The 16,674-nt window shown below is 37.3% G+C and overlaps 1 protein-coding gene across 1 annotated transcript in view; it reads right to left on the bottom strand.

Moving 5' to 3' along the window:
• Positions 1–6,626: 6,626 nt before the first annotated feature.
• Positions 6,627–16,674, bottom strand: part of mc3r (melanocortin 3 receptor) — a 14,238-nt gene continuing 4,190 nt past the window's right edge. The window contains exon 2 of the mRNA XM_084389664.1: positions 6,627–9,208. Coding sequence (XP_084245790.1) covers positions 8,202–9,185 — 984 coding nt within the window. The 5' untranslated portion in view covers positions 9,186–9,208 and the 3' untranslated portion in view covers positions 6,627–8,201. The remainder of the gene's footprint in view (positions 9,209–16,674) is intronic.

Genomic DNA, 16,674 nt, shown 5'->3' with positions numbered 1-16,674 from the left:
TATATATATATATATATATATATATACATATATATACATATATATATATTTAAATATTATTATTTAGATATTATTTGTATATATATATTTTTTATTTTTATTTTAGTCTTTAGTCTATTTTAATTTACAAAAACTGGTAATTTTAGTTAAAAATTACAATACAGCTTCTTACAGTATTTAAACAAATTATATTAATACATTTGTATCTGTATTACTGCATTAAATGGATGAGTGATAGGGTTAATGACCTAGATTAAGCGAGTGTTGTTGTGCGTGTTTTACTGAAGAAATTTTTTTTTTTGGCGTGCCAAAAGCACCTCTGGTACACCTCTTGGCTATAATTGAATCAGTTTGTCTGTTCCATCTTGATATCACTGCACAGGTGATATGCTGAGAAGATAAGCCGTTGCCAGCTCCCTTCCCTCACAAATCTATAGCCTTCTGTTCCAGAAAAAAAAAAAAAAAACTGAAAACTTTCTGTTTCAGGCCACTTCTGATGGCATTAAAAACCCAGGACCAATCCACCTAAATCCACCTGCTCAATTTCTTCCCCCAGGTCATATCTATATCAGAAACAAGGATTTAGCTGCCATATCTCTCAGAGACCAATGCCATCTGCAGATTACTCTATCTATTTAAAGGAATATTCCAGGTTCAGTACAAGCTCTACTGACAGCATTTGCTTTTATTTGTGATTAGGCTTCTGTGTTTTGCACCAGTTCTTGTAAATGTCATACTCAGCTAAATCTAAACTATCAACGACAATATTTTCAGCAGCAAGAGAGAAGTTGTTGGCCAGTATAGATGGCAGCTAATTCAATGCCTTAAATTCATTCGATTAATGACGTGAATGTGAAATGACTTTATAGCTCCCTCTTGTGATGACTGATTGTGGACAAATTAAAATGGACTTTCTTAATGTGCATTGCTATCTTTATTGTGAACGATTCAATGGTGGATGTTACTCCAAAAAAAAAAAAAAATTTGCCTTTGTAATCTTTACACACATTCGCTCTGAAACAACGTAATCTGAAACAGCTTACTTTCCCTTTAACATCACTCATCTTGGTGGCTATTATTAGATAATTTAACCAATAGCCATGAATCTATTCGGTTATCCTTTTTAGGAAACCCACATTCGCTTTGGCCTCATTCAGGGAATTTTTTTTTCTTCCCACAATCAAGTTGTTTCGCACTACATGCACTCTATTGGGACACAGCTAATGTTTGGCACCGCAATGCGGGTTAAAGGGTTAGTTTACCGTTTACTCAACCTGAAGCCATCCTAGGTGTATATGACTTTCTTATTTCAGCCAAACACAATCATAGTTATATAAAAAAAATATCCAGGCTCTTCCAAGCTTTATAATGGGAGTGAATGGTACTTTAGATTTTGAAGCCCAAAAAAGTGCATCCATCCATCATAAATGTTATCCATACGGCTCTACAGGTTTAATCAAGGCCTTCTGAAGTGATGCGTTTTTGTAAGAAAAATATCTATATGCATAACTTTATAAACTATATAAACGGGCTTCCGGTAACAGCTGTACAAAAGTCTAGTTCGGCTGAAGAGTGACCTCTGACCGTGCATGACTCATTGATGAACGCGAAGCACAGAGAATAGAGCAAAACAAAACACCGGTCACGAATTAGAAGTCTAAAACGATCATTTTTAAAGAGGAATGTAAGAGGAGCTTGAGTTTATTGCCCAGCCCTATTTGTTTGAACCGTGAAAGGCATCTGCTCTCACCTAATGCCGAGTTCACACTGAACGATTTTAGGCCCTATTTTCGCTCGCCGAATTTTTTTTTCTTCTTCTCCTTTTCGCTGCAAATCAGCGCACAGACAAATTTGGATCACAATCTTCTTGCAGGCCATAATTTTTAATAACAATATGCTCTATGCACGAACGCTGCTGACGTATTTCCGGGAGAATCTCAGCCAGCATTTTTACTTCCGCATAGCGAAGTGTAGCCTACTAGCAGCAAAACTTTCATAAAATTCATTTTCTCAGAAACGGACACAACGATTTTAGAAACCAATTCACTAGTCGGATTCCGCATGATATGAGAGAATACTCACCCTCAAAGTTGTCGATGTAGCTCGAAATATATAATTTAAAGCCCTTCTCTTTCTTACTCTTAGGTGTGACAGCTAACTGCCTCACAATATTGTTAACATCATTCACGTTAACCGCTTGAAGTTCTTGTAAACAGCGAGTGTAATTTACCATTATCTCCGAATACTTTAGTATTAGTAGTACCAAAAACAGCTTCCGACGCAGCACCGGATGTAACTGGGCGGGCTGAGACAAAACGCGGAAGCGATCGTGCATAGAGCCTATTTCAGTGTCGCGTGAGAACCAGGGGAGAAGGAAGTCGACCGGAAGTTGAAGTCGGCCGCGTGCCGCCATCTTGTAGCAGAACTTCACCTGCAGTTAGCATCCCATTGACTCCCATTCATTTTGGCGTCACTTTGACAGCGAATAACTTTACATCTGAGGCGTTTAAAGACTCCATTTGTCCATTATTTATTTCTAAAGAAACACGACAATGTATAAAATGCTCCATTACCTTGTAGCTTATGTTATGGCCCCGTAGAAGCAGTTTTTGTAAAAGTAGGCTAACGATTGCGTCATAACCACGCGACTCTCTGTCGCACAGTAGAGAGATTACCGTATGGACAGGAGGAGAAGCTCGCGGGCAATCGGGGGGACGTGGAGGCAAAATGACAATATAATTAATCAGAATACCTAGCAAAAGTTGCTCCTGCTCCAAGCTCATGGACAGCTCCTACTCACACTCTCCGTCTCTGCAAGATTCGGAAGGGAATGATTCAGATTTCTCTTGGCGCAGCTACTAGAAGACAGACGGGTTGCTCACGTGGTCCGTGTAACGCTTTGCTCGGTTTGAGTCTGCGCATCAGGAAAGGAAGTGCTAAGAAATCGCGAAAAATGGGCTTCACTTGTCTCAATTGAGTTCCAATGGGGTCGCTGTGTCCATTTCTTTTACTGTCTATGGTGAGAACTCCGGTCTCATGCACGCGTGATCTTGCGTTATATCCTTATCACTTCTCACGTGTGTTTAGTTGCGCAACGTAGTTTGCGGACCAGACAGAAGTTGTCGGCGATTCTTTCTTTTCTAGTCTTGCAGTGTGAAAGCCCTGTCGCTGATCCATCGTGCAGTGTGAACACTATTTTTTACAGTCTATGGAACACACCAGCAACTGAATGCTACCCCAGAAAGTCGTGCAGTGTGAAAAGAACAGTGACCGGACTACTTTAAAAATCGTGCAGTGTGAACTCTCATAAGCTTACACTACGTCATACACCGGAACTCGACTATCGTGAACGCGCAGACAACCGCTATCCAGGAGTGATTACGGTTTATAAAGTTATAATTATGGATATTTTTCTTACAAAAACGCAGCGCTTCGCTTCAGAAGACATTTGTTAACCCACTGGAGCAGTATGGATTACTTTTATGATGGATGGATGTGCTTTTTGGGGCTTCAAAATCTCAGTTACTCCCATTATAAAGCTTAGAAGAGTCAGGATATTTTTATATTTTTAAATATATAGGATATTTTATAATCCCTATGGAAGAAGAACTGATGTTCTTTCTCTCAGATCACTGTCATAGGATTTCTGCCAACTCTCATGTACTCTCAAGTATTGCTGATGTGTGTAGAAACCCAATGACCTTCCCCCTGCCATGGAGGTGGTGTTGTGTGTTCAAGCAAGGCACAGAATATGCAGACCTATAAGTTCTGGATTTTGGCCATTATTGACCCCTGTGGTTGTCAGTTATAATTTGCTTTGGGGTTTGCATCAGAGCATAAATGATGCAAATTACACATGCTAAACTCCAAGATACCATCTGAATCAGTGTGTAGGCTACAGCTTGCTCTTCCTCCAGCAGTGACCAGCACTGATAATTAATGTCCAGAAAGTGTGAAGGCAGGATCATTAACATCATTAACTATTGGCCCTCATTGATAAGTAATAAACATTCGTATTATGTTCTTATTCCCCCCTCCAGTATTATTACTGATGTATTGTCTCTTGAGTCTCTATTAGCAGGCTATGTACAGTATAGCCTTAAGGGGTGTTCAACCTTCAAGTGCATCATCTTTGTAGCTCATCTGTTAGATCTAAGCGCAAGCAATACTAGGTCATGGGTTTGATTCCCTGTCATTGAATTTACTTAAATATCTGCCAAATGAATGTTCACAGCTAATATATATATATATATATATATATATACACACACACACACACACACATACACATATATATAGGCTATATATAGTGAAAATACAATTACAGATATCAAGAATTATAGTTTTAACTAGTTGAAACTGGTTGAAATTTAAAGCATTTTAACTAGTGAAAATAGTATTACAGATATGTATTTTTTACAGGTAAGAATAGCTATGGTAACGAGTTTATGAATATTAATGAGAAATGGATTTCCCATACTCCTCTTTTAGCACCAGTTTTGACTACAAAAGATAAGGTAATTTGATCGGATGTCATGTATTTACAGCATTTTACCTGCTAGAAATACATGCTCAGTTTTAATGTTATTTTAAGGTGGGGTAGAATTAAATGAACGCAAAACTCAGCATTTTGTTCGCGTGAAGACTTCAGATATATATATGCATAAATATATATATGCATATGCTTTAATGTATCCAACAAATTGTGGAATGTTTCGTTAAGAAATTTCTCAAGATTTGGCAGTGTAGTTCTTTCTAAAATACATCACTAGGGGAACCAAAGCATTTTAGTCCAACCTATAGCAAACTATAGGTGTTTTCCAGTGTTTTATGAATTCTTTGCTGTATTCATACAGGTAACCATTAACTGATCATTCATTATGGAAGGACTTTGATCATTTTCTCACTTAATAGTTAATCTTTCAGGACACAGAGGTGTTTATTCGGTACAATATAGTGCACAGAGTTCATCTGACTTGCTGTACTAAAGGGTGGGAGGGAATACTAAAAAACAAATGACTAAAAAAAGTTTTTTTATATGATAGAAATAACTGTATTCTGAAAGAATATACAGTGTGTGCAGAATTATTAGGCACGTTGATTTTCTGATCATATTTTATTCCCAGGAACATTTAGCCAATTCCAAACCATATTAATCTTAATAACTACTATTCATTTTGTATTTAATCATTTATAAGTGATATATAATTGTTCATGAAGGCTGGAAATGATAAACGCCTTATTTTCAGGTGTGCAGAATTATTAGGCAAGTTTTCTTTTACAGATAAAATAAGCCAAAAAAGAGATTTAACAAAGACTGAAAAGTCAAAAATTATTACATCGCCATGAGAAGAATGCAATACTAGAGATTGCAGTTAAGGCATGACCATTGGACAGTGAAATGCTCATTGGGTCAGCAGGATCAGACAAAAACAGGTGGAGAAGAAAAGACACATGTTAACTGCAAAAGAATGAAGAATTATGGTGAAGAATTAAGTGTGAAACCATCAGGAACACTTAAGTCTCCAGCGCCACCATTTTCCAGAACTGCAACCTACCTGAAGTCTCCAGAAGAGCAAGGTGTCAGGGTCTCAGAGACTTAGGTTAGGCAAAGAATCCTAAAAATGACCCCCATTTAATAAGAATCACAAGCTGAAGTGTAGTAAAATACATGAAGACTGTTTTTTTATAGGCTTTATAGACAGACAGATTGAGAGTGACTCTTGAAGGACCAGCACCACGTCCTCTTCTACCACTATTTGAAGAATTCATCTTCCAGAATACGTTTGAATAAGTTTTGGGAGTTTATTTTTAGTCCATCTCCTACCCTGAAGTCCGTTTTGCAGAGATGGACTAAAAATGAACTCCCAAAACTTACTGTCAGATTCTAGAAGATGAATTCTTCAAATAGTGGTAGAAGAGGACGTGGTGCTGGTCAGTAATTTCAGTAGTTCAGTAATTTCACTTAAATGACAATGAAAATGACCTATTAATAGTCATTTAAGTGAAATTACTGAACTTAAATATACGAGCTTGATAAAAATTATCATTCTAGAAGAAAATTTCAGATGGCACTTAGAGGCTTTTGCATCTGAACTATAAAGTTGTGTCTCCAAGTATATATACAACAAGTATATATATATATATATACCAGATTTGTGGTGAAAAATAAGAAGGAAGAGGATTTTCGAACTGAAAAAATAAATAAATAAAAAATAACACACGTCTGGTCTGCTATCTTTTTATACTGTACAATCTGTGTATTCTTAAACCTACCCACCATAGAAAACTTTCTGCATTTTCAAAAAACGCATTCTGTATGATTTATAACCTTGTTTCCTCATGGGAACCTCTATTTAAGTCCCCACGGTTACATGCGTACATGATCCCCTTACACTAACCCCAATTCTACCCGTTACAGAAAACTTTCTGCATTTTTACATTTTCAAAAAATATCCCTTAAATGATTTAAAAGTCGTTTTCCTCACGGGGACCAAAAATGTCCCCAATACATCAAAATATCCTGGTATTAAGTTCCAGAACCACACACACACAGTTTCATGTTTCCCACAAGAAGGAACAGAGAACACATGCTATGATATGCTTATTCTTTTTATTTGACTTTTTTTGCAGATATTTGCTGAAGCTTGTGGCCACAGTTACAAGTCAAGTGCTAAAGTTCATGCGCTTAAAGTGTTAATAGAGTGGCAAGCACAGTCCAAATAACATTGCAGTGAGACTCAATACAAAAAGGTCAGCTAAATAAGCAGAATATTAAACTCAAACCACTTTGTAACCATAAAAAGCTAAACTATATTGCGGTTTAGTGGAATTAGAGGGATATTTGGTCAGAGTCTTGTAGGCAGCATTCTGTCACACAGTGCAGTTGTGCTTTTGGCAACCTGAGTTTTAATCCTGCTTTTCTGATCCTGTTTTTCTCTCTCTGTCCCCTTTCAGAATAAAAGGCAAAAACACCAAAAATGAGGGATATTTGATGTTGGAACTGACATGTTCAGTTGGCTCAGTCCCCAGTCACATTCCACCGCTGAAAGGCAAAAACAGAGATATTTGAGACTAATTGATCCACACAAGCTGACTGCAGCAGTTGGGCTGAGTTTGACTGCATATGCTGATGGGATTAAGTCCAAGTCTGATTCTGACAACTATAAGCAACAAAGTTGGACACCATTAAAGATGAACAGATCCAGTCATATGTTTAGGATGTGCCCTGATTTATTTAATGCCCCAAAAGAAAGTTTCACGACATGACTGTTAGTAAGATTTCACTTCAGCAACTTTGAACACAAGCAATTACACACCGTTATCAGACAGAATGGTCCGAACATTGTCACATATACCTAAAATATACTATTTACACATTTTAAACATACTGTACTGTGGGGTCTGAAAGTGTAATACCACTAGTGAAAAGGTTATTCTAAATCTTTATTATAATTCTTTTTATTTGGTTTGTCCTTCTTTTGCACTCAAGCTGCATGAACGCTACAAGCTTGTTTAAAACTTGAGATGATCCAAAGGGCATCTTGTGCTTCAACAACCCGTTCTCATGAGAACACATGACTATTTTATTTTTTGGCAAATTCTTGACTATCTGATTTGTACAAAAAACGTATGATTTATAGGAAAAATTAAGCAAGTGGTTCAAGATCATACAAATTCGCCACAAAAATTTGCCAAAACGCAAAATATGTATGTATTGATATGAGAGTGCCTTGGCTTCAATGAAAGAACATGTAGAGTCACATGATCAATGTGATTAATTTACTTATTTGAATTTGAAATAATGAAGTTTTCAAGTATTTATTTATAATTATGTAGCCATTTAATTGATAAAATTTCATTATAACAAATTAAAATGAAATCCATAAAATTATCCCATGATGGGAACCCTTTTATATGAAGCACCCAACAGAACCCTTAAAGATTCCATAGAATCTTTTCTTCTAAGAGTGTAACAAATAATTGATCTGCTTTTTTCAGCAAAACATTCAATCTACCCTCGAGCTCTCTGATTTTCTTACAGCACCTGAACCTTCCAGGTTTAAAGCTTTCCTTTCATACCCTCATCTCAGCATGTGCAAAATTATTCTGACCACCAAGCTTTTGGCATCTTCCATCAAGGTAAACGATTTCTTGACACATCCAGTCTTTGTTTCAAATCAGACATTCTTTACTGACATCTAAACTGGAGACTGGCAGCCAAAACAGCAGAGTATCTCCTTAAAAGTCTTCCTCATTTCCAGGCTGCGGCAGGCGTAGATGAGGGGGTCAATCACAGAGTTGCACATAATGAGGACCAGGTACGTGGTGAAGTGAGACATGTAGCAGAGGCAGAGCGGATGGTGCGGACAGGACACCAGCAGAATGAGGTGGAGGAAAAAGGGCGCCCAGCAACACACAAACACTCCGAGGAGGATGGAGATGGTCACGGCTCCCTTCATGCAGCTGTGTCGACGTGGGGCCGGGTTGCCAGCGGCGGCTGCTGCTGGGGGTAATGCTGCGATTCTCTGGACATGAAGTCTGGCGAGAAGAAACATGTGTACGTAGAGAGTTGCCATGAGAACCAGCATGGCAAAGAACATTGTGATTAGACACACGATCACGGTCTTGCTCTCCGAGTACACTATAAAGACGATCCCACAAACCACACACACCAGCCAGATCGCGGCGATGGCGACCAGCGCTCTGCGTACGGTCACTATGCTGTGGTAGCGTAAGGCGTAGAAAATCGTGACGTAGCGGTCGACGGCAATGGCCAGAAGGTTGCAGATGGATGCCACAAGAGAAATGCAGATCATCGAGTCAAACACATTGTCCATCAAACGCACAAAATAGTCACTGGCCACCAAAAGGCGACTGTTTAGCACTGCGATGAAAATGGTCTCCAGAGAGTTCGATACACTTACCAACATGTCCGCAGCAGCCAGGCTGCACAGGAAAAAGTACATTGGAGAGTGAAGGTTTTTGTTTTTGACCACAGCCGAGATGACGAGGATGTTCTCCAGGAGACTCACAATACCCAAGGTGAGAAAAACCACCGCCTGGATCTGGACCTGCTCGCACAGCGCCCCTGCTGGAGGATCCACAGTACTGCCATTAGGAGGCAAAGACGTGCTGTTTGCAGGTTTCTGCCCTTTAAGAAACTGCAGGTTTGAGTCGTTCATCAGGATTTGTGAAGATAAAGAGACTGGGAAGAACAGACAACAGATGAGAGATGGAAATTAGAGAGGAAAAAGAATAGGCTTTGGAAGAACAAAACTGGTTCAGATGATATATAAATAACAATAAAGGAAGCAGAGAGCTGCAGATGTAGTTGAAGAATCAGATGTTGCAGTATCTTTGAAAATCCTCTGCTGCTTGTTTGTTGGAGATGCTCCTGTAGAGATGCTCTGTGATTCAGTGGCTCGGAGTAAACCGACTCTCTCACAGCCACTGACTGTACGTCAGCAGATGCAGCCTCCGCCTGCTCTTTGTGTGATTGCTTAAGACTTTAAATGAAAGATGTGGGTACAGACACACACATTTATAGTGCATGGCAACAGGCAGGTATGTGCTTTCTTTGATCCAAATTATCAAATCATTCATTTATTTTCCAAAGATATCTTTCAGGACAAACACACAAGAACTGTCACGTATTAATGTTTATGTGTTATATTAACCCTCTAATACATTCATTGTGTGTGTTATTAATGACAATATACATTGAAAATGGCTAATTAAAGCTGTAAAGCACCAAATACCTAGAGAGTCCTGAAGCGTGTTTAGGAATCAGTCCGTTGTAAAATAACACACTACTTTTAAGTGTAAAGGAAAGGAACTGTAAATGTAAAGGAACAAAGTAACGAGAGGAGTTTCTAAAGGTTGCGGTTCTTGTAACTTCAAGTCTCTTCTCTTCTCTGATAATGTGTTTTTCGCTGTGAGGACAAGACAATCTGCCACTCACATGAGATCACTTAGCAAACATTACAAGCAAACAAAAAGCCATTTCACTCGGATATACGTCACAATAGGAAGAAAAGACTATCACACAACATCCGTTTCATGCTGACTTTAACACTAAAACACTGCTCATGCACAAAAAGTCAAATTCATCCGTCTGGAGCATTTTTACACAGAAAAACAATTACAAAGCAGTGCACTGGAAACACAAAAAAGGTTGGGAGAGATTTTAGATTTTTTTATTTCGATTTGATCTTTTATATAACAGAGGGTTAATGCGTTATAATAAAACGAATTATTTAGTTTGAGCTCTTGCATGGATGTGATTTTGTAATATCTTGATTTTGCTGACTTGTTTGTGCACAGCTGTGTTATAAATATGTTTTTGCAGAACTGTGCAGTCACATTCTTCACTTAAAAGAGAAATCTGTTCTCATACCATGCAGCAGTATCCAGGTAACTGTATGGTATTTATTTTACTGACAAAAGCTTTTACTTGTGAAACCTTGAGGAGAGACACGTTACATGAAAAACTACAGTAGCCTATTTCAAGTGAATAAATTGAGTTTGAGCAAATAGTGAGTGTTTGTAAGAGTATGTTTAGTGTGGGTCCATTTGAAGAGTCATATTCCCACAGGATATTGATTGATTTGTTTCACACCTCATCACCTGCTTCAATGACTTCATGACAAGTTATAGACCAGACTGTTTCACATGGTGCACAGTTCACACTCCAGCAGACAATCATTTATCAATATTGACTCTGATTGGTGCCTTGTCAGAAAAAAAAAACAGGAAGAAAACATTAGCTAAATTTATCAGTTAATCTAAGAGTAGCCTTCCAAATTGTTGACAGGAGAAATGTAGCATGTTAAATTTAAGTGAATAAATGAACCTGACCATTAAACTAATATAGCCTACACAGAGATTCAGTCAGAATTAATGGAGCTTTGGTTTGAGAAGTGTGTTAATTTTTTTTTACATTTTTATTATATTTTAGTAGCCTACCTCTCCACTAGGGTTGGGAACCGAGAATCGGTTCTTATCCAGAACCGTTATTGTTATTGAAAAATACCGGAACGGAACCGTGCGAAATTCCTAATTTACGAAAACGGTTCTGGGGTGATGTGTGGGCAAAGTGCTGGGAACTTATCCATTAATAGCGACGTCTCATCTCATATTAAAATAGTAATGGATGCACTGAAAGGCCCTCACCTACTCGAATAGCCTACGTTTTGCGTCAGATACCAAGAGTGAGAGTGAGTGAGTGAGTGAGTGAGAGAGAGAGAGAGCGAGAGGGCGAGCGAGCGTGTAAAGACAGTAGAGCTGCACGATTCATCTTTAAAAGATCTCGATTCAAACACCCACGCGATCTTATTCCTAAAACACCGGAACATTAAAATCTGTTTGCGCTGTCGTTGACCCTGAGAGAGAGCAGTTGTCAATATATATGAAACAGCTTTACTTTCACAGTCTTTTCGACCACACAGTAGCCTAGGCTATCAATATACAAATATTATGCGTTTGCCGGAACCGGAACCGAAACCAGAATCGTAAGAAATTTTCCGGTTCCGCCAAATGATTCCGGTTCCGATTCAAAGTAGTAGGCTAGCTATTATAATAACAAAAAATAGTTGGTAAGGGAAAAATGCACAATCCTTTTTGTGTTTAGGCCTATTTCTTATACTTGTCAAATGAGTTTAACAGACTGGTGGTAATGTCAACAGATTTAACATATATTCATTTCTGAACATTTCTGCATTCTCTAGGATAATTTGGGATCTCTTCTAGCTTATTGTATCTCCCAGCCCTACTCTCCACTGGATAAATCCATCAAGGACAAACCAGCCTCAGCAACATTTGAATATTTAATCTGAATATTTAACTAACTACAGGTCCATGAGTACAGCAAGGTCAGGGTTAGAATACTAATGATGCTTAAACTCAGTCTGAGCGTTCACTACGCCTGTGGAATACAAATCCAGATTCAGTTTGACAGTTTTAGCCCCCTTGAAACCAGCTCAACAGGTGGGTGGGCGAAGCACGAGGAGGTGTCCAGGTCACATTTTACCCCAAATATAAAAATAGCCTAAATCATATTTTTCATTAAGAAAAATAATGTCTATTATTAGGATTGTTAATACATTTTGAAATTGTACAGGATAATTAAGGGCACAATATGAGATTTTTGGATTAAATTTACATTATCCCAAATGTTTCCAACAATGAATAAATCCAGAGAAATCAGCTATTTTAACCATTGTAAAGTCCCGTCACTGTGTCATTATGTTGCCTGTCAATGCTCCACCTGAATTGATCTGCTACGGGTAATTCATGTACACTATATTGTACAGCAGCAGCATGTCTTACTTGCTCACAGCAGCGTGTCGTGTGTGCATTGGCCGTAGCAAGTCCTACTTGCTCTGCAGCAGCAGCAGGAATAAAAGCAGCAACAGCATCTATTCCAGACCAAACATACAACATTGTCATACACATTACCATGCCAACCACTTTAAGAGTTGTCATGACAGAAAGAGCTTTATTTGTATTAAAAGTAATACAGCATTTACTCAACCATACGTTTTGAAAAGAATTGCATGCCATTTAGCAAAACAAGTCATCCAGCTTTTATTAATATGATATTCTTAGATCTAGCTTAATACAATGTGCAACAAGCGTCTCATACGCAAGTAACTTTATAACATAACTTTCACACGCTCAAATATATATATATTTAGTATGATTGTTTTAATCAAGTAAAACAGTGCTGCGTTACCCCACAATTTGAATTAGTCTACACTGTAAAAAAATTCTAACCTCCCTAACTCAAAATTTTCTAGTGACTGATAACATCTACATTTTTCAATTGGCCCAAGTGAAATTCTGTAAATTATAAAATTTAATTTACAGATTTTCACTTGGGTCAATTGAAAAAAACTCTAATCGTAAAATATGCACAAACAACAAAGCGAAAGAGCGGCATGCAGCGGCCAACTGCGGCATTTAAAACAGCGATGAAAAATGTCCCAGGCTCTCAGCCCCGCCCTGCTTCATACCACAGTAATGTCTATAAAACTTGAATACATTAGCAATTGCTTTCCATCGGCTGTGGAGGTGAAGAGGACACCTTCCACGATTCCATGCTCATTTACGGCATCATCAAGCCACACCTTTGTTAGTGTTTTGAATAAGCGACCTCTAGCAGCAAAATTTACATACTGTGAGTTTTCCTGTGAGATGCGTTATATGGTTATGCTGTGATCTTTCTTTGGAACTATTTTCGCTGCTGAAATAGAACAAAAACAGTCATTGCGTCTAAAATGTAAGTGACTTAATTTTAACTATTTGTTTATTGAACTGTTATGAAATCAGTGTCTCAGTCAATCGTGATGGTATTCAGGAAAACAGCACTCTGGTGTGATGTTTCTTAACTGTATAATATGTTATAAATAAATGCGTGAGCATCAACAGCACAACTTTATTACCGTATATAAGTACATTAGGTAGGCCTATATATTATTATCAACTATAGGCTATCAATCGCCACTTACATTAAATGAAATAAAATCAGAATCATCCTCATGGTTTCCGTGATTCCCTAGTTATTTTTTTATATTGAAAATTGTTTTAATCAGGGCATTTGTCCGGTTGGGCAAGTACAATTCTCTTTCACTTGTCCCTTAAAAAAAAACACGTGTCCCAGACAAGCGTTAATGTCGAGCCTTGGCATGTGTTTTCCTTGAAGAGAATTACGTTGTTGAAAACGAAAATAAAAGAGTGATGCACGTTCATTACGTTTTACCGTGATGAGAGTTTCCGTGTCTTTATAAAACTCAATTGGTTTTGACCAACTCGACATTATAATGATTCATCTGTCATTCACCCTTGATTAATTAGGTCCGACCCTCGATTAATTAGATCCATGGATTATGATCCGTGCAGCACTATTGGCAAACTATACAGTTTGATAATGGACACAGGCCGGGAACCGCAACGGTGGAAAAAGTGCATCTGAGACTGTGACTGAGTTTTGTGGAGAGCCGGCACGAAATTTGACGGAGGCGGTCGCCTCGTAATTCTTTAAGTAGGAAAAACCCTGCAAAAAATAAATAAATAAAAATGTTTTCCCTTTCAATTTTTGTAAAAATTGTATAGGGTCGCTTATGACCCGAGGTGTGTACAGTGTTAGTATATTTTTTTTCTGCACAACAATAATTGAATCTTTGATGACTGAATAAGTGCAAATTAATTCACCTTTATTCCACAAGGTGGCAATGTCTGATGCACAATGATGAAGTGACGTTTCACTCATAGTTACCGCAGGCAGAAAACAAAAGAATAGGAAGAATATCAGCAAAACTCGAAATGGCTCAGCGATTTACTGCAGAGCAAGTACTGAACACAATCAAATATTAGTGTCACTGTCACTTGGATCTGGTGAAAAAGCTGTCAGCGATCAAAATATTGATTTGAAGTTGCTGAAAATGATAGTTTTGAGAATATGTTTGAGATCGCGAATATGAGCCAGATGCTGAAAGTACGGGGAAATGAGCTCTGACGAGGACAGTGATGATGGTATAATACATCTGCTCAAACTGAACCCGTACAAGCTCCAAAAGGAAACAAAATATGCTTTATTTTATTCTTCTGCAATTGCTACTCGAGAGTTTTATATTATCGCGACAGGTAGAGATCCACCTACCTGTGTTAGATATAGATTTGGGTCGCTAAAGACCAGAATGTAATTATGATTGGCGAAACATTCATGCATTTAAGGGTTAATCTCTGTTTTTTATTAAATCATTGTAAAACAGCGTTTTTATACTGTGGAACACTGGTGACGGGAATCAATTAAAACAGACACATTACGGGGAGGATTGTATAAAACCAAAGTACTTTGTCACTTTGCAATAAAGACTTAACCATCTTCACATCACGACTGCCTGGACATTCTTTATTTCTTACAATCCTCATAGCACACTGTGGTTTACTCTAATTCTCAGCCATGTAAATTCCTGTATCGTCATTGCACACCTGTCAGAATGTGTAGCAACAAGGAATGGGGGGAGGAATATAACCTTTGCTCAGGAGTCCATTCGTGTCTTAATCAAATCCCCCCTGACTTGCACCTCTCTCTGACTCATGGAGCACAAAGTAAAGCTTTCGTCTCCTGGGGACATGTAATATTTCATGAACAGGACATCTTTGAGGTTTTACTGATATGTCCATAGTGTATAACAGTATATTCAGTTTCTACAGAGGTGGATGTTTTTGTAACTGCTACTTTGGAATTACAGCTAGGTTTCTGAGTTAAGGTCTCTTGCAAAATAACTTTTTTAAAGAGTGTGGCTCATTTTTGTTCTATCATTGAGTGTTTTTGTTCTTGAAGTGGAATGGCTTCGTCATGTGAGAGCAACTGTTTCTTGATTTCATATTTTTGCAAGCTATTGCGAATCACTGTGCAGATTTTATGGCGCCCTAGAGACACTATTTCATAAAGGATAGGTTTAAGGCCCTTCTAACATTACCCATATTACTAAATTTCACAATATTAAAACCCTCTGACAGCTGACGCATAATATAATACGAAATAAGAAATTTTGTAATAAGAGTTGTTCACCTGCAATTTCTGCATCATTCAGCAATTTTATCACATTCTATTTTGTCTATTCTGAGTCTGTGAAAGAATAAAATTATGTTAGTGTTAAAGTGTGTTTGCTAAAACACAGTTATCAAACCCAGAAAGACTGATGTTAAAAAGTCTCAAATTTATGTGGGTGTTTTAAAGTCTCTTCACATTATTTGTTAGTTCCATGACCCTGCCCAGCAGTATCCACACACAAACCTACAAAAATACAGATCCAGACTAAAGACTAAATGTTCTTTCTGAATTAAAGCCGCTTTGAAACATTTCTCTCGCACAAATCGCCTTTTCTTTAAAATACTTTAAGTAGTTTAAGCAGCAGTGCATGTGCTTTATTTCACAGAGCCTTTAAAGATGGTACAACTGATTTGCCCTGTTCAGTATTTTAAGATGATTATGGTTATTAACTAATCAACAATAGTTGATAATTTGTCCACTAGAGGGTGTAAGAGCAGTATATGGGGCAAAATGAGAATTTGGGATTAACTGAAATAATAATAATAATAATAATAATAATAATAATAATAATAAAAAATATATATATATATATATATATATATATATATATATATATATATATATATATATATATATATATATATATATATATCTTATTTCAGCTAGTTACATTTCTTATTTTAAATTTAGTTTAAGTTGAAGAACTATAACAACTAAAACACAATAAAAAAAACTATAGACATTAAAACTAGAAAAATAAAAAAATCTCTAAAGTCTCTAAAATGAACAGTTATAGCACATAACTCTTATGCTCTTTTTTTTAATGTTTAAATTTATTTCAAATTATGTTTTTTTCTTTTTTTTATGGCTTTAGTTTTAGTTCATAAAAGACCACATCAATGTTCCAGATACCATCATGTTAACGCTCGAGGACGCATAACCTGATCTTAAATATGACCAATTTTCCTATCTCATGAGTAGGAGATTCATTCTCATGTGTGCCCTTTAGAGCAAAATAGATGTTGGTAAATATATGAAGACAGCCATGTCAGTGACATTTAAAGAAAATGTCATTGTTTTTCAATGGAAAGCAAGCATGATATTGAGTCATG

The sequence above is a fragment of the Rutilus rutilus genome (assembly GCF_951802725.1).
Source record: "Rutilus rutilus genome assembly, chromosome: 19".
Lineage (NCBI taxonomy): Eukaryota > Metazoa > Chordata > Actinopteri > Cypriniformes > Leuciscidae > Rutilus > Rutilus rutilus.
This window is presented reverse-complemented; position numbering and strand designations above follow the sequence as displayed.